At 33.0% G+C, this 21,764-nt stretch overlaps 3 protein-coding genes across 4 annotated transcripts; 2 read left to right on the forward strand and 1 right to left on the reverse strand.

The window, feature by feature from the left end:
* The first annotated feature begins 509 nt into the window (after positions 1-509).
* Positions 510-4,795, forward strand: LOC142624012 (CASP-like protein 5B3). Its single transcript, XM_075797508.1, has 3 exons — positions 510-1,083; positions 4,254-4,386; positions 4,492-4,795. The coding sequence occupies exons 1-3, from the start codon at positions 953-955 to the stop codon at positions 4,684-4,686; spliced, it is 459 nt and encodes a 152-aa protein (XP_075653623.1). The 5' UTR covers positions 510-952; the 3' UTR covers positions 4,687-4,795.
* A 4,879-nt stretch (positions 4,796-9,674) lies between these two features.
* LOC142624654 (WAT1-related protein At5g07050-like) lies at positions 9,675-14,133 on the forward strand. Its single transcript, XM_075798314.1, has 7 exons — positions 9,675-9,996; positions 11,799-11,861; positions 11,941-12,057; positions 12,148-12,379; positions 12,737-12,895; positions 13,142-13,293; positions 13,653-14,133. The coding sequence occupies exons 1-7, from the start codon at positions 9,791-9,793 to the stop codon at positions 13,831-13,833; spliced, it is 1,110 nt and encodes a 369-aa protein (XP_075654429.1). The 5' UTR covers positions 9,675-9,790; the 3' UTR covers positions 13,834-14,133.
* A 366-nt stretch (positions 14,134-14,499) lies between these two features.
* LOC142624655 (transcription factor bHLH104-like) lies at positions 14,500-18,416 on the reverse strand. Of its 2 annotated transcripts, none has more exons than XM_075798316.1 (5): positions 18,104-18,416; positions 17,886-17,984; positions 17,237-17,314; positions 16,609-16,771; positions 14,500-15,053 (listed from the first exon to the last, which is right to left on the reverse strand). In XM_075798316.1, the coding sequence occupies exons 1-5, from the start codon at positions 18,190-18,192 to the stop codon at positions 14,805-14,807; spliced, it is 678 nt and encodes a 225-aa protein (XP_075654431.1). In that variant the 5' UTR covers positions 18,193-18,416; the 3' UTR covers positions 14,500-14,804. The 2 variants fall into 2 exon arrangements, with proteins under 2 accessions (XP_075654431.1, XP_075654432.1); XM_075798317.1 differs by having other exon boundaries at positions 17,886-17,981; positions 18,104-18,399.
* Positions 18,417-21,764: the final 3,348 nt, after the last annotated feature.

Here is a 21,764-nt window from a genome sequence, read left to right on the forward strand (position 1 = left end):
GGCCATGAACAGTGATTTTAGGCCAATGAACAGTAATTTTTAAAGTGAACAGTATTTTTTACACATTAAAAAATTATTTTACTACAGTTTCAATTTTCAATTTTCAACTGTACTCAAACGGACCATAAGAAGCTTTGAAAAATATTCTAGTTGACATCATTGTTATCGATTGCTTGGCCAAGCGAAACATGTTTCGTCGATTAAAAGTCACACGCCAACCATACACTCGCCGATTGCTTGGCCAAGCGAAACATGTTTCGTCGATTAAAAGTCACACGCCCACCATACACTCGCTCTCCTTTAAACAGGGCACAAAGTCGAAAATACTCAGAAGACAGCAAACAGCTTGATATCTTAAGGAGAGTGCTTTCACACGCGCTTTAAAGGTGCGTGCAGTAGAATTCGACCTTTCCTATGGTGGGTAGAGCCGGCCAGGTTTGCCACGCCAGCTGACTGCGCATGTTGGTTGAAATGAAATGTTTAGAAGTCGATAGAATATAACTGAAAAATGGAAAAATATGTTTGAGACTTTTAAGAGTATTGATGTCGTTGTTGTTGGATTATTTGAGAGTACTTGCATTATTAGCTACATTGCACTCTTTTTAACTGTTCCTCTCTCTTACTTACTTTTCATGTTTCTCTCTCTCTCCCACACAGACACGCACATTTGGGCTTTGCTTTTACGTTGTTGTTTTTTTAGCTAGTTGTTCACTAACCCAGATGTGACTTTACACCAATTACTCACAATTTTTGTTTTCTGGGTATCAATCTTTTGGCTTCTTTTTGAGCAGTTGTTGTGTTAAAAAGTAAAAAAAAAGGGTTGGAGAGGGCTTGCTTTTTATTTTAATTTGCTTTTTGATGATTTTGTGCTGCATTTGGATGAGTTGGGAAGATGGGTTTTTTTCTATGACCCGTTAATAAATCTGAAATTTTCTTGGCATTGGAGTAAAAGATGAAGGACTTTCCTGGTACACCTGGGACTCTGACTGGCCTTGTTTTGAGGATTTCACAGTGCATATTTGCTGTTGGGTCAATTGCTTCTATGGCCACCACCAACAATTTCTTTAATTTCACAGCTTTCTGGTAATTGTTTCTTCCCTAACTCTGTAATTTCTTTTTCTTTTAATTTCTTTTTTTTCTTGTTACTGTTCTGCACCTATTAGGTCGATGTCATTGTAATGTCTCTTCAGTTTTAAGACCCAAATGTTAGTCTTTTTTTAGCAAATTAATAATGTAAACTGTCCTTCAGAATAAGCGTTTTGAAATTTACCATTTCTAGCCTGGAAAAATGTAGTTTAGTAAAGGAATTATATTGAAGGAACTTTATAAATTTTATCTGCACAAATTGTCACATAGATGTGGTTGGAACTTGGAACTGATCTGTCACTCATAATTATTGGCGTCTTGATGTTATATTGCTAGCAACAAAATCAAAAACTCAATAGTAAGCTTCATTTTTTTTGCTAGTATGGAGAATTTAATTATTAAAGAGCTTGTGCTTCAGTGCTTGGCCCTTGCAATTGCCTAATGTAATTCTGGCCATGAATTCTATTGGGTACAAAACCTTGCACTAGTTTGCATTAACAACCATCCCACTTGTAACATAACTGAATTGACTACATTTTATTCAGATACATCCGTGTTTATATGTGCATATGTCTCAATTCATGATCATGCACGTATTTTGAGCAATCTATGCTTGCCATTTCTAATCCATCGTAGAGGAGGTCCACATTCCTTACATGCTCTTTCCTAAATTGTTTATTCTATGAAAGTGGGGAGTTGACCTTTGGGAGATTATACATTTCCTTCCTTAATTTCATAATGATCTTATATTATATATATGTCTTATTTGGCATCTTGTGATTTCAACAGAGTTCTTGGCATTTCCAGCCAAGCACATGTATAGTGCTTGTGCATTGTTATGCTTATGCCATGCCCTGCCCACACTGGCCCTTCTTTTTTGGGGTGTGGAATTTTAGAGAGAATATAAATTAAAACCAAGACTGAAATTAAATAATGCAGCAACTTAAACAAGACCAATACAGAGGCTCGCTTATATAGCTGTGAGAGAGAGAGCTTAAGCTTTAGTACTAGCCGTTACTAATCCTAACAAACTAGCTGAATTGGAAAACTGCCTAACATACTAACAACCTTCAGTTGAGCACGTGTGGATATTAATACTAGCACACGTTACATGAGATAAATACTGAACAAAACCTAATTGGTGTTTAATAAGCTGCTTAGGTGTCCAAAGCTTGAAAAAGGTGTCACTGAGGTTTAATGAGATGAATCCACCTGGCACGTGGCTTCATTAATGGGAAACGATGTCGTTGCATCTCATTAGGTCAAAACACTGTCATCTTGTGCATCAGCTTTCTGTTGATACTGTGTTGTATTTGTCTCTGTCTATATCAGGGAGGAGAGGGGTTGGGGGGGGGGGGGGGGGCAGAAGGAACATTGGTGCTGCTAGTTTCCCTTTTTTTAGTAAACTCCACTTTAGCTATTGATGTGCAAGAACACATTGTTGATGAAGCATTCTTTCATTCACTTTGCATATATTGGTTTCAGAAGAAATGAATCAGTCTGCTCCATTCTTGAAGAAAGTATTATTTGTCGAGGAAGCTTTTGTTGAGCAAATGATGAAACTGTGTGCTTTGTTGAGGTTAATATAATCGGTTATTTATGCCATTATTACTTAAAATTTGGTTGAGGCAAAATGTTTTAATTACAATTTCTTTCTTGATTTTTTTTTTCCTGATGCCATGGGTTGTGGAATATTTATTGATGGTAGCATATGAAGGATTAGTGCGCGACTGGATCCTAAAAACACTTTGAATCCACAAGGCTAAGATCTGGGGAATCCCCCAGATAAAGAAACAAAGAGACTGAAATTATATTATTAATGGCTTTTTCATTTTCATTTTACAAACTAGGAGCCAATTTAAAGGCTTCAGAAACCTTAGTACCCATTTGGAATTTTTGTAGGAAGTAGAGTGGTAAGCTATAGAGTTTTTGCAATACAGAGTTTTAGCTAAAAAGGCTCTTTAGCATTTGGGGTATTTGGCAAATTGCAGTGATAAAGGGTTTTAAAATTGTTACATCTGTTTGTTAGCCAAATTGAAAACGTTTTTAGGTATGAGAAATGCCAAAGAGGATATAATAAAAATATTTTTTATCCTCATACTTGAATCCAATTAATTTAAGTAATGGCGAGTATTTATATATACCAATATTCTTATTATTATCGGTAATGAGCTATATGGCCTGTCTAACGCAATGCCAGATAAGCCCTTACGATCCTACCAAAAATATTCTTAAAGAAATTCTAATAAATGTACTACCTTATAAAAGACTTAATTTTGACTAAAATATGCCTAAAATCTCTCCAAAATAGGAAAGAAAACCCTGTTTCTAGAAATTTTTGAAAAAAATCAAAATAAAAATTTCCAATGGCGTGTAGTGGACTAGTTGCTGAGTTATGTGAGGTATTTCTGGTCAAATGCAATGGCCATCATACATACTTTAATAATAATCTGGAAACTGTAGTAAAATTGAAATTATGGAACCATAATATGGCATTTGCATTACTCACTAAAATGAGATCTGAGCTCTTTTCTCTCATCTTATCGCCTATTATTTCTACCTATGTTCCTAAGAAGCATTTCTACCAAAGTCTTACCCTTCTGTTCTTAGCCACCTATACAATTGTACAAATGTATTTCAGGGGCTCATTTAATAGCAGCAAAGATGTCAATCTTGAAATGTATATAAGACCATAGGCACTTGAGTCTATAAAACTTGGTTCATAATAACTGTACTTTATCATCATTTTTTTGTGAGGGTACTGAACATAGAGATGTACTACTGGTGCGTAATTGATTCACTATTACTCTAGTGAACTGAAATTTATAGGTGGTTTGTTTGGATAGAGGTATTTAAAGAGAAAGGTTGGAATTTAAATTTGAATAGAGCATTAAATGACATTTTTATCTTAAATTTGTAGAGGGATTTTAGCTTCATTATAGTGTGGATTTGAAATGACTAGGTGCAAGAATCTTTAGTGATCACATTATAATGTCTTATTAAATTTATATAAAGCAATCTATACATCCAATTGTTCCTTCAAATCCCTTGATTTGAAATCCTCAAATCCAAACACAACTATGGATTATTAATTTGTTAAATGCCAGAGGGAAATACACTATTTTATGCTGAAGACCATCTCTTCTTTTTCTTTTCTTTTTTTGCAGCTACCTCATTGCTTCAATGGGTTTGCAATTCATCTGGAGCTTTGTGCTTGCTGTATTAGATACATATGCTTTTGTGAGAAAGAAGGCCCTGCATAATCCTGTTTTGGTTAGCCTCTTTGTGGTTGGAGACTGGGTCAGCTTCTATGAAACTATGACCATAATTTTTTGATTTTTTCCAAAAGAATTTTTTGTATTTAGTGGCTGTCATTTATAGCTCCATTCATTTAAATTTCAACAGGTGACAGCAACACTGTCTCTTGCAGCAGCTTCTGCCTCAGCTGGCATTACAGTGTTGTATCTCAATGACTTGAAAAGCTGCAATTTAGGAGTAGAATGCCAGAAGTATCAGATGTCAGTTGCCTTGGCCTACCTAAGCTGGGTAACAATTGCAATTTCATCTCTAATTATGCTTTGGCTATTAGCTGCTGGTTAGACATTTTGTTGTATATATGCCACTGGATTTTCAATCTTACAGGAATTTTGATCTGTCTATGATGTTGATAAAAAAAGGAAACCAAGAACTCAATTACAATACTCAACAATTGAGTTCATCTTTTATCTGGGTGGGTTGGGAAAAGTATAGTGAAATTAAAAAATGAAAATATCTTTATTATGTTGAGCGAATGCATATAATTGGTTAATAGAATTACTCAACTTGACCATAATTAAATAAGTTCAACCTCTAATCCCAGCATTCAAACCTATAAAATTGTTGGTATCTCTTTCTCTCAACACTAAGAACTCTTTTAAGCCCATCTAACAAGTGAAAGTTGCTGGCAACTATCAATACCTTGCTTCAAGTTGGACATGATATGATTTTAATGGTGTAATCATTATTCAAACACTCCTCTGTAGGCCTGAACATCTGCATAATAAGGGAGATTCAATATACGGAAATTTAAACTTAGAAATGGGGGTTAGAGTAGAAACAACATACAAGGTTTAAATTCAGGACTATTTGCTCTACTATGATGGTACACTACTCGTTATCCCAAAAGTTCAGGCAGATGGAAAATGATAAATTGTATTCATTTAAACATTGTTCTAACAGTTCCAATTAATTGACTGGAAAATGAGCTCATTTGTATGCCTTAGGTCAAACCAATCATAGTTTTTGGGTGCTGGGTAGGCCTCTGTTTCCAGGAAAACAGATTACCAACAACAATGGCATACACTTCAATCATCATGAGTTATGAAAGACAGTTACGAGTTAACCTTGGGAAATATCACACAAAATCTAAACCTGGACAACATTTGGTTGCTTGAGGAGTGGAGATCGCACCCCATCCACTGAAATATGTCCACAATTCCGATCTCTTTATCGGTATAGAGAAATGTTCAGGCATTGGGAGGTCAAATTTGACAAATTTTTGGTTTGTGTACACGTAAAACCCAAGTTAAAATGGTTACTTTGTAGGACTAAAAGGAAGCTTAAATAGATTGTGATAAGCATATGAAGACACCCCAGTTGGTAGTTTTGCTTTTCAATCGAATCGCAGGACATGCTAGAATAATCCTCCTGATTCGTTGTGGTGTGTTAGTGGGCAATCAATAACACTTGATTTATATACCAAAGGGGGACCACACCACTGCCTCTTTAAAAAGAAGGAATTCCTTTGTTATGAAGGAAAATGGATATCAAAGAATTTTCAGTGAGAGTTTGTTGTAATGAGTGGCAAAGAGGATTGTGATTTGTGATGGTAGTGTCAACCACATTGATAACCAAGATATACTATATTGTCTTAAAACTTGTAGTTAAGAAATGGACGTATGCCACTATAGCAAGTAGAAGCAGCAAAGTTGGTCTGGCTTGTTTGTTGGTTTGGCCCCACTGGTCTTGCATGCTGGTGAAAAAGACGGTTAATCAAATCCCATCAAAATCTGTGTTGGGATTTTATTTCAGACATTTCCTTGCATATACTTTTGTTAAAAAGCAGGAGACATAATAAGTCATAAGTATTGTTGGATAATTTTTACCAATAAGTTGAAGGACACAAAATTTGTTGACACAGCTTCTTATTATTCAGATTTTAATTCAGATTCTTGCAAATACTTATGTTAAAAAGCAGGGAGACATAAGTATTGGTGAATAATTTTTACCAATAAATCGTGGGGCACAGAATTTTTTTTTTTTAAACAATTTTTTTTCACAATTGTTGACGTGGTTTGTTATTGTTGATCCATAATAAAAGTTGTGTTAATGGTCGACCTAAAATGTTCTAATCTGAGAAAGTTATGAAAAAGGTTGTGAAGGAAATTGTGTTCCTAATAGTATTCAATTATTCACCCACCAATTGGTCTAGAAGCAATTGAATTGGCAGGAGCACCTGCCCTAATGAACAAAGTGATATCTCGTGAAAGTGAAGTGTTGAAGTTAGACGAGTTTTGTTTTCCGCCATTCAGACCCTATGTAGAAAATAATAGCTTTATACAATAGAGGAATTCGCGTAACTGACTCAATCTTCAAAGGATGAATCTTTCTTCAATTTGGATTTAGTTTGTGTCAACCCGATTTGCCAGTTGCCACCACCAAGCTTTATAGTTTAGAGAGAGAGAGACAAGTATTATTTCCAAAAAAGAATTAGAGCATAATGACATGGAAAGAGTAACAGCAATGAGGCTGATAAAGATAACCAGGAAGAAAACTATGCTGTGAAATCATTAAATTGCCCCAATAAATACCGTGAAATTGTTTTTAACTAATTAAGCATGTGCATTATATTATATCATTTGTTGAAAAATGACAGAATCATGTGAAATTTGATGATATGAAATGAATCAACGTGATATTCAAAACTTATCATCTTGGCCATAAGTCATGGCAAAACAGGTCGGGATTCGCCAACCCGTTCTAAACTTGAAAGAAAATAATTGACCTAAACTTGAATTTTTTTAACCGAATAAAAAACAAATTGACACTTGCCGATTTTTTTTTTTAACCATATTTTTGGGTTAAAAAAATAGTAAAATTATGACATGATTGGTTTACTTTTTTTTTTTTTTTTGTTGTTGACATTTTATGTGTGTGTGTACACACACACACATAACGCATTCAAATACAATGGCCTCAATATCCTCAAAAAAAAAAAAATTACAATGGCCTCAAGAAAATAATTGAGACATTTATCTAGTTGCATGTAAATAAATTTAAAGATGGATGATTAAAACATTCTTTTTGCTTGAATAATTAATCAGTTTTGGGATGTTTGATAAATTTTGTACAATTTGATTAGTAGTTTTATCAATTTTACCTTTTTTATTTTTATTTTCATTTTTATTATTTAACCTAATTTTGTGCTTAACTTTATGGTTTTTTAAGGGTCTTTTAGTCATCCTAGGATTTCTTTACTATATATTTGTCATTGTCTCTTGGGCATTTAGGTTTTTCTTAGTAAAAGGATTTTCTCCTCCCCCCTCCCCCCAAGTTGGTTCCCAAGATTTTTGTGTGGATTCAATGGTTTATTTCATGAAATAGATGTGTCATGTTTATTGTGATTTTTTGTTTGCATTAAAAAAAAAAAAAACTAATTGTTGTTTTGGCATAATGATAAAAAGTAAATATTATAGTGGATGTCAGAGTTCAAACATCAAATTTCAGTATCGAACATAATTTGAAGATGGGTTTTATCGAGTTTAATTACCAAAAAATAGTGTTTCCGAGAATTGACTAACAAATTTAAACTTTCACTCATATAGCATAATGTTTAGGAGAAAAAGAAAGAATAATTCTGATTTGACTAAGAATCAAAGGTTTTCTACTTTGATATAACATTCCAAAATCAACCATCAATCAAATTATATCTATGACGCAATACTTCAACTCTGATGGATTGAAAGGCATAAATGATTACAGAAAGAAAGTAGCAAGGCATCTGCATATAGACAAATTCTCTAATTTCATAGACAGGCAAGTACATATTCTGAATAATGCAATTGTTAAATTTTATGATGTAATAATTTTAATTTTTATGAGGAATGTATATATATTTTTTGATCAGATGAGGAATATTTTTTTATAGCATGAAAAAGTTAATCATCGGTATTTATAAAAGAGGAGATATCAGATAATCCTCGTCACTTCCGAAATAGAAAGTTGCCTACCATGGATGGATTGATGAAACTCCTATGTTTTAGTTATACCCAATATTATTGAACGATAGAAATTATAATGAGTTTTATTACAAATATTAATAAAATATTAATCGTATTGTTATAAAAAAAAAAAAGGATTTTTTCTAAGATTGTTACATTTAGTACTTTTTTCATCTCAAATTATGTCTTTGTTTTTGCTACCAAAACACTTTTCCAACAAATCTTAAATAGTAAGTTATTATTGGTTGCTGGTAGGCAAAAAATAATTTCAATAGTTAGTTTCAAGTTTGAATTAGTAACAACTTATCACTTAAAACTTATTATAAAAGTATTTTAAAAATATTGTAGACGTATTACTTCTTATATTTAAAATCTCAAAATCTTTTCCACACATCTGCTTTATATTAGAGGTGGTATATATTTTAATAAAAAAATTATATTTTAAAATGGAAGAAGATGGTTTAGATTAGAAAATTGAAGGAATAAGAAATTTTTGTTACTTTAAAAAAAAAGTATATTGAGGCGTTCCAAAAAAATATAAAATATTTTAAATTGAAACTTGAAAAATTGGAGAACCTAAAAAATAAAAATGAAATAAAATAAATTAATTAAGAGACATCACCAATATGCTCCAAATTTATTTCATTAATCAAAAGAGAGATAATCATAATCTAAAATAATGGTCGAGGGTAATAACATGCGTGTATATAAATATAGAAAACTGAACGATGCTTCATTAATTAAAGCACAAAAAACGAGAATCAATTCTTATAGGATGTTATATAGTTCCGATAATGCATGCCAAGTCAAGAAGCAACTGAACGATGCTTCATTAATAAAAGCACAAAAATAAAATAAAATAACTTTTAGTGATTGGCATCCGGTGTGCAATTGGGAATATAAAAAAGATTTTATTTTCGTTAAGTATATTTGGTTGAAATGATGGAAAAATAGAAAGATGTAATTTTTTTTTTTGAGAAAAAAATAAATGAAGAAAAATAAAATTTGTATAAATTTATTGTCTTGTCCTAAAAACTACTACTTGATTAAAAAAAAAAAAAAACACATTTCCTCCTCATTTTCTTTCTAAATTGAGAGGGATTAATTTTTGGTGGACTTTAAAAAGAAAACACCCGAACCCCGTCAAAATATATCCCCCTTTTTCCGTCCCAACTAAACAATCAAAAAACCATTTTCGAAAGCATGAATGAGAATATTTTATTGCATCCACCATGCATATCAAATCCGAAGCAAGAGTCAGGAATCGTCGGTACATCAGCAGGGGGAATTTAATGGAGAACAGAACATGATACTAACAACATGCTACAAGAATCTAAGGCCCAGCTCTTTCATCATCCTCTATATTTAATTACATGCGCCATATGTGCTCATTCAGCTTGTGAAATATCAAAGAAGAGCAAGAATCAATTACAGGACAGGAGCAAATGGCAACAAAGGCTGGTTCCCTTGGGAACATTTACAGGAGGTTCAAGCCACAACTCCTCATGGTTCTTGCTCAGATAGGCTATACATTTTTATATTTTATCACAGAAGCTTCCTTCAATCATGGGATGAATCCTCATGTCTACATAACTTACAGACACATTGTAGCTGGAGTAGTCATGTTCCCTTTTGCCTACTTTCTTGAAAGGTACGTAAATATTTTCCCCTTTACATAATCTCTGTATGACAATCAAGGGCAAAGTGTATGCTTTTGGTGTTTAAACTAGTTGTCAAAGATTGATTTTTTCTTTGATATATCAACTATATGATTTATCAAAATATTATCTTTGAGAGTTTTCTAGAGAATAGAATGAAAAATGGACTAGCTAAGAGTTTTACAGTTTAACTGATTGACACCTTCTTTTATATATACTGCAATGGACAGATCATGAAATAATAGAATTAAATATGGTGTATTATCAACAGTGTGTTACTATTACATTCTTGACATTCTAGTATTTGTTTTTTCCTCTAAATAAATATAAAATAGATCTTCTAAAAAAAAGTATAAATGATATTTCACTTCCATCTCATTAAATATTATAAAATAGATCTTCTAAAAAAAGTATGAATGATACTTCACTTCAGAGAGAGAGAGAGAGAGAGAGAGAGAGAGAGAGAGAGAGAGAGAGAGAGAGAGAGAGAGAGAGAGAGAGAGAGAGAGAGAGAGAGAGAGATTATGAAATATCACTTTAACGGCTTATTTAGGAAGAGGGAAAAGAATAGAATAAAAGTGAATGAAAAGAATAATTTTAGAATATTCTTTCTTTTTCTTATATGAAATGAAAAGTTTATTGTTTTGTTTGGGAGCTTAAAGTGTGAGGGAATAAAATGAGAAAATCTTTTTTTTCCTTTCCTCCCTCCCAAATGGACTCCTTTGGAATGTGAAATATCACTTTAACAGTTTGTTTAGGAGAGAGAAAAGAATGGAATAGAAATGAATGAAAAGAATAATTTTATAATATTATTTCATTCTCTTATATGAAATGGAAAGTTCATTCTCTTATTTGGGAGCTTAAAGTAGAAGATAATGGAATTGGTAGGTAGGAACACTTATTCCTTTCTATTTCCTCTAAACCTCAAATTTTCATTCACTCCAAAAATAGAAGGAATGAAATTAGATTTAATAATTTTTTTTTACTAAAACTCCAAAACACCTCTATATATTTAGCCATTTATTTTAAAATAAGAGTCTAATAGTAATATTGTCATAAAATGATTTCATTCATTTTCTTCTATGTTACTTCCAAACAAGATTACTTACTTTTTTTTTTTAATTTTTAAACATTCAAACAAAATTACTTAATTCCATTCTATTCCTTTTTTTTTTCCTCGTTCATTTCTCTTACTTAAATATATTATATTTCTTTCCAATTTAATTTAATTTCCTTATGAACTCCTAAACGAAGTTTAACTAAGTTGTAGTTGTCTTCTCATGAAATTTGAGACAACCCATAACAAAATACAAAATTGAAATTTTCGAAAAAGTTTACAAAATAATGGAAAAATTAAAATTGTTGAAAATGGCTCAATTTTATTAGTTCCTTCACTTTCCTTTTATAAATTATAAATCAAGTGATTTCGGTAAAATTACTTTATAAATTAACTGATTCAACCTTTCAAAAAAAATTTAAGAACCCTACTATGTCTCATTTTAACTGCAATTGCATCTCTACACCACGTAATTGTCTTGAACCACCACTTACATCTAACCTAGTACATCTCATGTAATTAGGGATATTATGTGTTTTACTAAATAAGTCTTACAAATTAATATATCAACTTTTAAACGTTATAATAAGGTATTTAAGAAATTTATTTATTATGTTGTTGATGTGATACCAATCATAATAAAATTTAAAAGAAATTTTAACAATTTCTATTCATCATTCCAAATGTTTTTCAATCATGTCAATGTCGTAATAATTGATCTTTAATTATCTGCTGCAGAAAAGTGAGGCCGAAGCTGACATTGGCTCTTCTGTTGGAAATTTTTGTTCTTTCTCTCCTTGGGTAAGGATTGAATTAAAGACATACTTCTAAATGTAAATGCGACATATTGAATAGGCAAAGTGTGTTTCAATTATTGCAGGGTGGGTTTGACCCTAAACATGTATTTTGCAAGTTTGAGATACACCTCTCCTACCTTCGTTGCATCAATGGTCAACACCATAGCTTCCCTGACTTTTGTAATGGCGGCTGTACTCAGGTAGGATTGCTTATTGACGAGCAAAATCCTGGTATTCTTTCAAGATATTTTTGACTATTTGCATCACGTTATGTTTTAATCTTCATACAGGATAGAGGTTCTTGATCTTCGAAATCGTCGTGGGATGGCAAAAGTTCTTGGAACTTTGATCTCCTTAGCTGGTGTAATGACCATGACATTATACAAGGGGCCTATCATGAGAAATCTTTGGCACCCTGTAATCCATATTCAAGGAAATACTGCCACACATGAGAACTGGTTAAAGGGTTCTATTCTGACTATTGCAAGCTGCATAACTTGGTCTATATGGTACATCATGCAGGTTTTGCCCCAACTTAAAACTATGAATAGTACTAGTTTCTAAAAGGAAGATCCATTTACATTTTGTAGATATAGCAAAAACCTCTATCTTGAAAATCAGAAAGATTTTAAAACAATAATCAAAAGCAGTGAGAGGCTACAAACATAGTTAAAACCAGGTTACGTCACAACAACATGGTGGCATACAATAACTACATTATAAAATAAAATACAACAATTCGAGACGCAACAGACGTAACTACTAAAAATAATCTGAATTTTAAGTATTATTATCACCAATAGTATAGAATTCCTCTGAAAATTGTATAGACAGCAATGTAATCGGCATATGCAGATAATATTCCTCTGAAAATTGTAGGCATTTACATTAAAAAGATATCCTGCCCAACTGTCACTGACTACATGGATGAGCTTTGTTGGAGGAGCACAATCTGCTGTCTTCACAGTCATCATAGAACATAAACCAGCTGCTTGGGCCATAGGATTCAACATTGACTTCTGGTCCATAGTATATGGTGTAAGTATCATTAGTTTACTAATTTAGATTTTCAAATTGAGAAATGCTATGTTCACAAAATTTTCACAACAATTTTTAAGGGGCAAATTATTAGCGGCTGTTACTAGTGGGCCAAAAAGTAATTTCAATGGTGGATTCAAATTAGAATCAGTAACAACTTACCATCTAAGGTTTGTTGTGAAAATATTGTGGACATATCAATTCTTATTCAAATTTAATATTTTGATCATGGATGTCACATGACAGGGAGTAGTGGTCTCTGGTTTAATCATATTCTTTCAATTGTGGTGCACGGAAGAGAAAGGACCAGTTTTTGTGACCATGTTTAATCCACTTTCAACAATATTGGTTGCAATTCTAGCATACTTTGTCCTCGGTGAAAAACTATACATGGGCAGGTAATTCACAATGCTTATTAATGTTATTAATTGTTCTACGGCTACAACAACATGTCACAACATTTTCATAATGGTTGAGGTGTCATTATTCTAGAACCCACCACCACTAAAAATGATATTCTTTTGAAAATATTGTGGTATTTTGTTGTGTCGTTGACTTTCTCTATTGTTCTACCTATATTTGCTCTCTTGTTCTACTTATATTTGCATCTAAGCTACTAGCAAATACATGCATTCGGAATGTACCAAATAATATTTCATTATTAATTTTTACAAATGGTTGTGCATGCAATTCATATCAACCTAACTGCCAAAGTTGGCGAAAAATAAATTTGGGACTTCATGTGTGCCTTGTTCAGTGTACTAGGGGCAGTAATAGTCATCATTGGCCTGTATATGCTGCTGTGGGGTAAAGAAGGTGACCAGGATGTCCACAACAATTCCCAAGAGCAACCTTGCTTGACTTGCAAAGAGCAAAAGGATAACAAAATACTGCTAATTACTTCAGCAGATAAGGAAGTATCACAATGTGAACCTTAAAAGATTTTAATTGTTCATCTGAAAAGCATAGAGAGAGGTATCATCGTGATGCAATGCCCAAAAAGAATAAAAAGAAACCAAATTGAAGGACAGCAAAAATCAAGAGAGAAATTTCAAAAAGTGTGTGCACCTGCATCAGAGGTGTCAGAGAGGTTGAGAAAATAACCCACTGTGCTTCGTATATGTGAGTTTATTCAGCAAATTATGCAAGAGTGTCAGATTGAGACGGAAATTGAAACTCTTTATGTAACATTCGGCCTCAGATTCCCCAATAAATCACAGAATCCAAATTCATCTACATCCACTTTTGTTCATTTTATTATTCACTTTTTGGGGTAAGTTTAAGTTCATCTACATCCGCATGCACAGTTCATAGATTATAGCATTCAGACTATCCTAATTCAATAAAGTATTTGAGTAAAAAAGCTAATAGATGGAATGCAAACACAATGATAATTTCTCCATTTATGGACAAGAACATAAATTGTGGAAAATGTTTTGACTTAATAAATCCATGGTCTAAGTTGAGCTCCCCTAGAGAAGTGAATTGTCACTGAAATATTAAACACGTAGTTCATCAATGAAACCTCACTGTAATTCGGTCTTCTGTGTTATACGTTCTCCAATTCATATTTTCTTAGTAAATAGCATTTCGATTCTTCCATGAAATTTAAAGACTTTCAAACATCTCCAAATTAACAAAAAAATAAAATTGTAAATGTACCCCCAAAAAGTTTATTGCGAGAGACTGCAATATTTTATGTGCACTGCAAGCATACAGTCAACTCAAATGATTGAATTTAGAAAATAAAGGCCACCAAACTGCACATTTTGCCAATGCTGCCATGTATTCGCTAATAGTTGAATTTAAAAGCCAGGCATACTGAAACAGCAGCTGTATATACACGTCAACAGGTAACAAAAATGTTGAATGGTAGTAAAATAAAGCATCTAAAATCAATATCAAATAATTAAGCAGCAGGGGGCCTGAGCTCATGATCATGAGATGTATCGCGAGCAGCTGGAGGCATGTATTGCCACATTGGGACAAAACCATAGCTGGGAAAAACTGGCATCTTGTTTGGCCCAGCATGATATGCAGCCGGATGGCCTGGCATAAACCCAGCTGGTGGAATGGCCATAGCTTTCAATTGCTGCTCCATCCTTTCCTTATCTGCCTTCAGCAAGAGTTTCTCTTCACGAAGTTCATGCTTCTCTGCCTGTAGCAGAGGAAAATAACTTAAAAATTGCTATTACTAGCTCATCCAGTAATGCGATTTCATACAAAAAGTAGATTTTAAACAATTCACCACCCTAATCAACAAACCACCCTAATCAACAACAGAAAATTAAAAAAATCCTCCCATAGTTCGAGCAGCTTATCATGTAAAAATTATAAAATATTGAACACCAAAATATTGCAAAAGTAGGGAGTGGACATCTTTCTTCCTTTATTTTCTTTTATTAGAAAGTTATACATGCACCCGGTAGATTTACACCTACGACTCACTTTCTCATCTTGCTCTTATAAGGTGATGAGGTATAAATTTGTTTTTGTTGATAAGTATAAGGAGAGGAGGTCTCATTTGAGCTAGAACATATTGGCCTTTATTTCTTATTTTTCCAAAAACATACTCCTTATGTATGTGAACTTCCATAAGGTCTACAGTGATTATGACAGTTTAGATCAAAGTCATCAGACAAATTTGAACTACCCATACTTTTCTAGACATCAAATCCCAATAACCATACAATTTTCTTGATAATTCAATATTTGGGGGGAGATTTGAACCTGGATATCTCAATTAGAAAGACCAGGAGGTGCCAACTGGTTAAACTACAAGGTTCTTGGCAGCCATACAATTCTAACTTATCCTATCCTCATCATTCTCTTGAACATCAGCCAATTTTATTTTCAGCTGACCACAAGACTAAGTTTTACAATTCAATAATAGATAACAGTAACCATACTTGTAAGGTTACCATTAGCAACAAAATATAAATTTACCAAGTTTAGTAATTCATGCATAGTTATAGTTCATAGTACACAATGAAGCATATATCTATAGTGTAGCCAAAACCATAGATGCCTTGGCTTCCCATTGGGAACTGATTAGGCAATGCTATAAATCACTAAACTGGGACCAGATAACAGGTACTAGTGTCCTAATACATTTTCCAGTGAGGCATATTTTTGATAATGACATAAAACTATAATATCTATAGGTAATTATATTCCTTTAATACTCCCGCTGTCCCCTTCTAGCATCTTCAACCTGTATTAAATGCTAAAGTCCCTTTACTTCTCCCAAAAGGAACAATAGTCTTATGTAACACCCAATTCATTTAAAGTCTAAAATGTCTTCTATTCATGGATATAGTCAAGGTACACACCTGGGAACATACTGTTTCTTTGATGTAAAGCATTTTGCCAACTGATCATTAGAAGCAACAATGCAACAGCAACTCAATATTTCATTAATAAAAATATGAATTATCACAAAAAGAATCAATTTTCTATAACCATAATCATAAGATGGTAAGTATTGATGAAGTAAGATCCTCAATAAACAAACACATAATAAGTTATAACAAGAGAAACAAACTTAAGAACATGGGGTCAGGAAGAAGCATGGTAATTCAACAAAATATCAAAGCAGGAGAGTTTTCCCAAATGAAGTAAAAGGACAACGTAGGCATATGCAAAGCACAATTTATCAAAAGGAATATTGACCTTTCTTATGCAGTTAAATGCATCATATATGACCAACTGACCTTTAAGCTTTTTATTTCTTCCTTTAGTTTTTCATTTGTTTCTTTAAGCTCTTGAGATTCTGATCTTAGTTGGTTCAAAACTCTGATGGCATCATCCAGTATGGCATGCTTGTCAATTTTGACCGGTCTATCAGGATCCAAAACAGCACACAAGTCTAGAAACCTGCATGAGTAATAAACAACACCTGTCCTTTCATAAACCTTACTAGGAGAAAGCTAGAGAGAGCAGAAAACAGTAAAAGTAAGAAACTGCTCATATTATCATTATTCTTGGGAACATAAGGTGAAAAAACTGATAAGTTAGGTAAATCGGTAGATTTATCATTAAAAGCATTGCAAATATCAAATCTTTCACTTCTCCATCTAATATCTCAGGGAACCTATAACTTTAGACATCTTAGAAATTTGAGACATCCAAAGCCCATTTTTAGACAAAAATCACACATCTAATACAAGGTATAATTTCAATATGAACTATACTTCAATTATATAATGGCCATTGCTCACAATCAACTTGAAATGCTGGAATTATTTCTTCAAAGAACAGGAAAAAATAAATATATTAAATGCAGAAATTCAACACCAAATTTAAAATAAAATAAAAAATCTGATGAAGCAGGTTGCATGCCTGTCATTCAATCTCTCCCTTCGCAATTTCTCACGACAAGCTTTAGATCCTGGCCTGCTGTATGAATCATTGCGGCCCCTGAAAGTCATAGTTGTAAAAATTATCATGAACATATTAGAGCTAACACAAGTAGATCAAGATGAAAGGTCACCATTACATTTCTAATGGATATCATGAACCAAACTTCTTTTTTTTTTTCTTTTTTTTTTGATGACATAGGAGAACTTCACTCAGATTAGTTGTAAGTCACGGAGCATATTGCACAACAATCCTCGCTATTAATCAAACTCCTACAGCCAACTGATCCCACCCGCAAGGACCAGTTACCGGGAGCAGTTTATCCTCAAATTTATTAAACTTGCAAAATGTAATCCAAAATCAATTCTACGACTAAATGAGCTAACAAATTCCAAAACAAATCAAACTCAACGATAAGGGAGATACGTTTTATCAATCAAGATTTAATTATTGTACAAGACCCAACAAAAAAAAAAAAGGTACAGAACACTTTAATTTGCACAATAATTTACCCATACAAACAACGTAAAATGGGGTTACTCAATTACAACCAATAAATTGTGTTTTCTTAGTTCTTACAATTCAAAACTGAAAAATATATACTAATAAAAGATTGGGAAAATGGAAAAACCTCTTCCGTGACTGTGAGCACTCAATTTCGGCGCCGTCTTTCTCTTGCCGCGACAGTGCAACGGCCCCAGAAGATAAATCGGTTTCCACGCCACCACTACTACATATAATAATAGCAATTGACTTTTCAGATCTCTTTCTTCAATACTTACAGAATTTCAATACAACCCAACAATATGGAAAGAAAAAAAAAATATAAATATATGGAATTGAAATTACCTGTGATTAGGCAAACAGAATTCAGAAGAAGGGTTTTCGTCGAAGATGCTATAATTGAGAAAATCCCAATCCTCTGCCAAAGGATCCATTTTATTCAAACAATCCCTCCCACATCCACACCCGCACCCACACCCACACCCACCGACCGTGTTTTTGTAAAACGAGTTTCTCTCAGAGCGAGTCTGAGTCTCTGCTATGGAATTTCAAAATTAAAATTTGGAAGAGAAGAGAAAGAGAGAAGGGGATTGAGCGTTAGAGAGAGAGAGAGAGTCACGGAAATAAAAGCAAAGACCAACAAAGTTGGACCACGTGCAAGGAATCTATTGGCTATGCGCGCCGCCGCGGCTTTTCTCCACCATCAAAACACTGTTGGGACCTATAATAAAAAAAAACACTGTTGGGAATTTGTGTCCATTGCACGTTCCGATACTTTTAGTAGTAATATTATAAAACTTTTTTTTTTTTTTATAACAAATCAATTTTTAGTTGCAAATTGATATTGATTAGAATATAAATCTATTAATAATATCACTTTTTTTTTTATCTAGTAGTAATAATTTATCACTTGAAATTTATTATAAAAATATTACAAACATGACATTTTATTTTTTAAAATGTTAAAATATAACAACTTTTATTGACACCCCCTGGGTTTGCAATAGTTGCAAAAACATCCCTATGGTATAAATTCTTCCATATAAAACCTTGAAATTTTTATATTCGCCAAAATTGACCCCTAAGATCAATTTTCATTATCTCTTATGAATAGAAAAATCACATGATTAGTAATACGAATCAATTGATGAGTTTTCTTAATGCGGTCACGTGATTTTCATATCATTTTTATATTCATAAGAGATAGCAAAAGTAAGTCTCAGGGTTTAGTTTTATCTAGTTGTTGGCTTTAATCTTAATCTTTCAAAAGTATTGCATCCAAAAAACAATTGGTATATTGGTTGATAATAAATAAAAATTATTTATGAAGCAAATATCATAAGTTGAAATTATATCCTCTCTATAAATAATATAAAAACAAAACAAAAGTATTGCATCCAAGATATTGCACCGAAACTTTAAATGTGACAATGAATATAAAAATATTTTAAAATTAATATCAAAATTAATTTTTTGATTGTTTGGCGGCACATTTGTAAAGGTTACACAGTAAAATTTATAGTATCTCTAATTTATATATATATATATTTATTTATTTATATATAACTTTCTCCCTACACACTTTAGGTGATTATAGAAGAAAACCTTCTAAGGTGTTCCAAGATAAGAGTTACGAGTTTTGAACTCAAGACCTCATCAATCTCATAAGCCCTTAAAAATTACTAGATCAACCCCTTGAAGTTACTCACAAGTGTCAAGAACATATATATAAACTATTTTGTGCATATTATCATTGATTGTAAGGTGATTTGTTAAGTAACAACAAGACAAGTTGAATTATAAAAATTTTGTGAGAGAGAGAGAGAGAGATTTCTTGAATCAAACTCATTAACTTCTCTATATATTTTAAATTTGTTCTAAATTCAACCAAATTGTGGATTGCCTTTGGATATTCATATTAGAAAACATATTGTAAAGTCCATGTGTTTTATTGGCTTTATTGGGTGACAAACTTTTATGTATTTTCTTCTAATTTTAACGTGAAAGTAGCTTTTGACCTATCTCACGACCTCATGTGACTTGCACAGTGCACGAGTGACACATGGTAGAAGATTTAAAGTGACTACTAACTAGAGAAATCGCAACGACATCATATAATCCAACACACACATTCTATGCATGTTGAATGTGGCTATAGAAAATGATCTGAGTAAAGGTTTGAAAACTTAGGGTGCTATCTCAAACCCAATATTATTGGTGGCTTTCTACTGGTGGTTTGATTGTGGTATCTTCGGCAAGCTTATTGAAGAAAGGACTTCGGGAAGTCGATCAGTTGCTAGTTGGAGCTTGAAGAGTTCATGTACATTAGGGATATGGCTTTAAGGGTTCATAGTTTCCCTTGTATTACAATTATTTATATAGTAGAGATTTTCTAATGGTGTGGTCGAGAGAGAGGTTTTTTCACCCGAAGGCTAAGATTTTCCTCTTCCTAAACATTTCCTTTTGTTTAGCATTGGTTTGCTTTTATTTCTGCATTTCCATATTGCTATTTACTTGTTTTAGCTTTTAGTTGTTTATGTTTGCTATATGGAATTTGGTTAATCACTTACATCTAGATAATTATTAGTCTAAGATTAAAAATGATTAATTAAACCAATAAAATGGCTTGTGAGTTCTAAATATAGCTAGGGTGGTATTAGCATCATTCAATTATGATACACAATTTCTTTTATGTACATGAAAATTTATTGAATGATACACCATTTCTTTTATGTACATGAAAATTTTAAATTAATTGTAAATTATATCATCAAAGTTGATTTCATCTTTTGCGTGTAGGCTAGGATTTTTTTATTTATTTAAGCTAAGAAGAACAACATTCACATTTTAAACCCCCAAAAAAAAAGAGAAAAAGGTGCATTAACATTAGAGAAGTCCTTCTTATCGTAACTGAGCACCTCATGTTTTTTGTTGGAATTGGTCCACTTGGTCTTATTTGTGCATGTGAATTGAGAATAATTGGTCCATGGCTCAATATTGGCCATGAAGAGCACATTGGAGATGGTACACGTCTCAAAGAAATTCATGTCAGGAAATTTGGAATCCTAGATGGACTTGTCACTGATGTTGTTGTCGCCCTGACAGCTTTCACTCGGCAACAGTTTATGTTTATCAAATTAAATCAAAATAACCCCTTGGCCAAAACAGCCACTACCAATAAAAAAGGTGCAATAGTAGATGTATTTTATGGTAAGTTTTCAATGAGACAAAAATCCAAAGAGGAAAAAATTGCATAGGCCCCTGTGAGTTGTGACCAATACCAACCCCAATTAAGCCAAACACGAAACAACAAGAAGTAAAACAGCAAGATGGAATAGTTGAAAGAAAGAGGTAGAGCAGTTGGTAATCTCACGGCTGACCATGGTGGTGGGTAGCGCTTAGCCACTCATGGCCTCAGGGAGTCACCTACCAAGGCAATTTCATTCATTTCATTTTCAAGTGGAGCAAAACTTCTGTTCTGTCATTAGGATCATATTGATGCTAAGCGTGGGGCCTAAAGCATAGACATTTGGAAATAATGCATGATTTTTAGCTATGATTTTAAGTGCTCTATTAGTTGTAGGACGCAACAGTAACAGAGCTGTAATAGGGCTATCCACAGGTTGGGTTAGCTCGGATTTAGGCTTGACGCAGGCTCGACCCGACTGAGTCGGGTTACCAAAAATGTGACCCGTACTCGACTGAATATACGGGTCGGACCCATCAGTTTGGGTCATCGGTTGAATGGGTCGGATTTATCAGTTAGGCGGGTTTGGGCTACAAATTGGGTCAATTTTGAGAATTTGCATGAATTTTTTTAACTCTATTTTCGACCGGCCTTTTGGGCCCAAATTAATGGGCTTACTTTTAACAAAAATTTATATATTTTTGGACAATGTATATATATCATATGGGCCTCTTTTTACATCATTTATTTCAAATTGTGCCTTCAAGCTCAGCTTGTATGCCATTACATAACTTTGAATCTTTTGGGTCTCTAGGCCTT

The sequence above is a fragment of the Castanea sativa genome, chromosome 2 (genome assembly GCF_040712315.1).
Source record: "Castanea sativa cultivar Marrone di Chiusa Pesio chromosome 2, ASM4071231v1".
Lineage (NCBI taxonomy): Eukaryota > Viridiplantae > Streptophyta > Magnoliopsida > Fagales > Fagaceae > Castanea > Castanea sativa.

Coding starts and splice junctions, on each gene's coding strand:
- LOC142624012 (XM_075797508.1), top strand. CDS start 953: ATGAAGGACTTTCCTGGTACACCTGGGACTCTGACTGGCCTTGTTTTG. Junction 1,084..4,253: donor TTTAATTTCACAGCTTTCTG/GTAATTGTTTCT, acceptor CTTTTTTTGCAG/CTACCTCATTGCTTCAATGG. Junction 4,387..4,491: donor TCTTTGTGGTTGGAGACTGG/GTCAGCTTCTAT, acceptor AAATTTCAACAG/GTGACAGCAACACTGTCTCT.
- LOC142624654 (XM_075798314.1), top strand. CDS start 9,791: ATGGCAACAAAGGCTGGTTCCCTTGGGAACATTTACAGGAGGTTCAAG. Junction 9,997..11,798: donor TTTGCCTACTTTCTTGAAAG/GTACGTAAATAT, acceptor TATCTGCTGCAG/AAAAGTGAGGCCGAAGCTGA. Junction 12,058..12,147: donor GTAATGGCGGCTGTACTCAG/GTAGGATTGCTT, acceptor ATCTTCATACAG/GATAGAGGTTCTTGATCTTC.
- LOC142624655 (XM_075798316.1), bottom strand. CDS start 18,192: ATGGATCCTTTGGCAGAGGATTGGGATTTTCTCAATTATAGCATCTTC. Junction 17,985..18,103: donor TTCTGTTTGCCTAATCACAG/GTAATTTCAATT, acceptor TATTATATGTAG/TAGTGGTGGCGTGGAAACCG. Junction 15,054..16,608: donor AAGAAATAAAAAGCTTAAAG/GTCAGTTGGTCA, acceptor CCTCTGCTACAG/GCAGAGAAGCATGAACTTCG.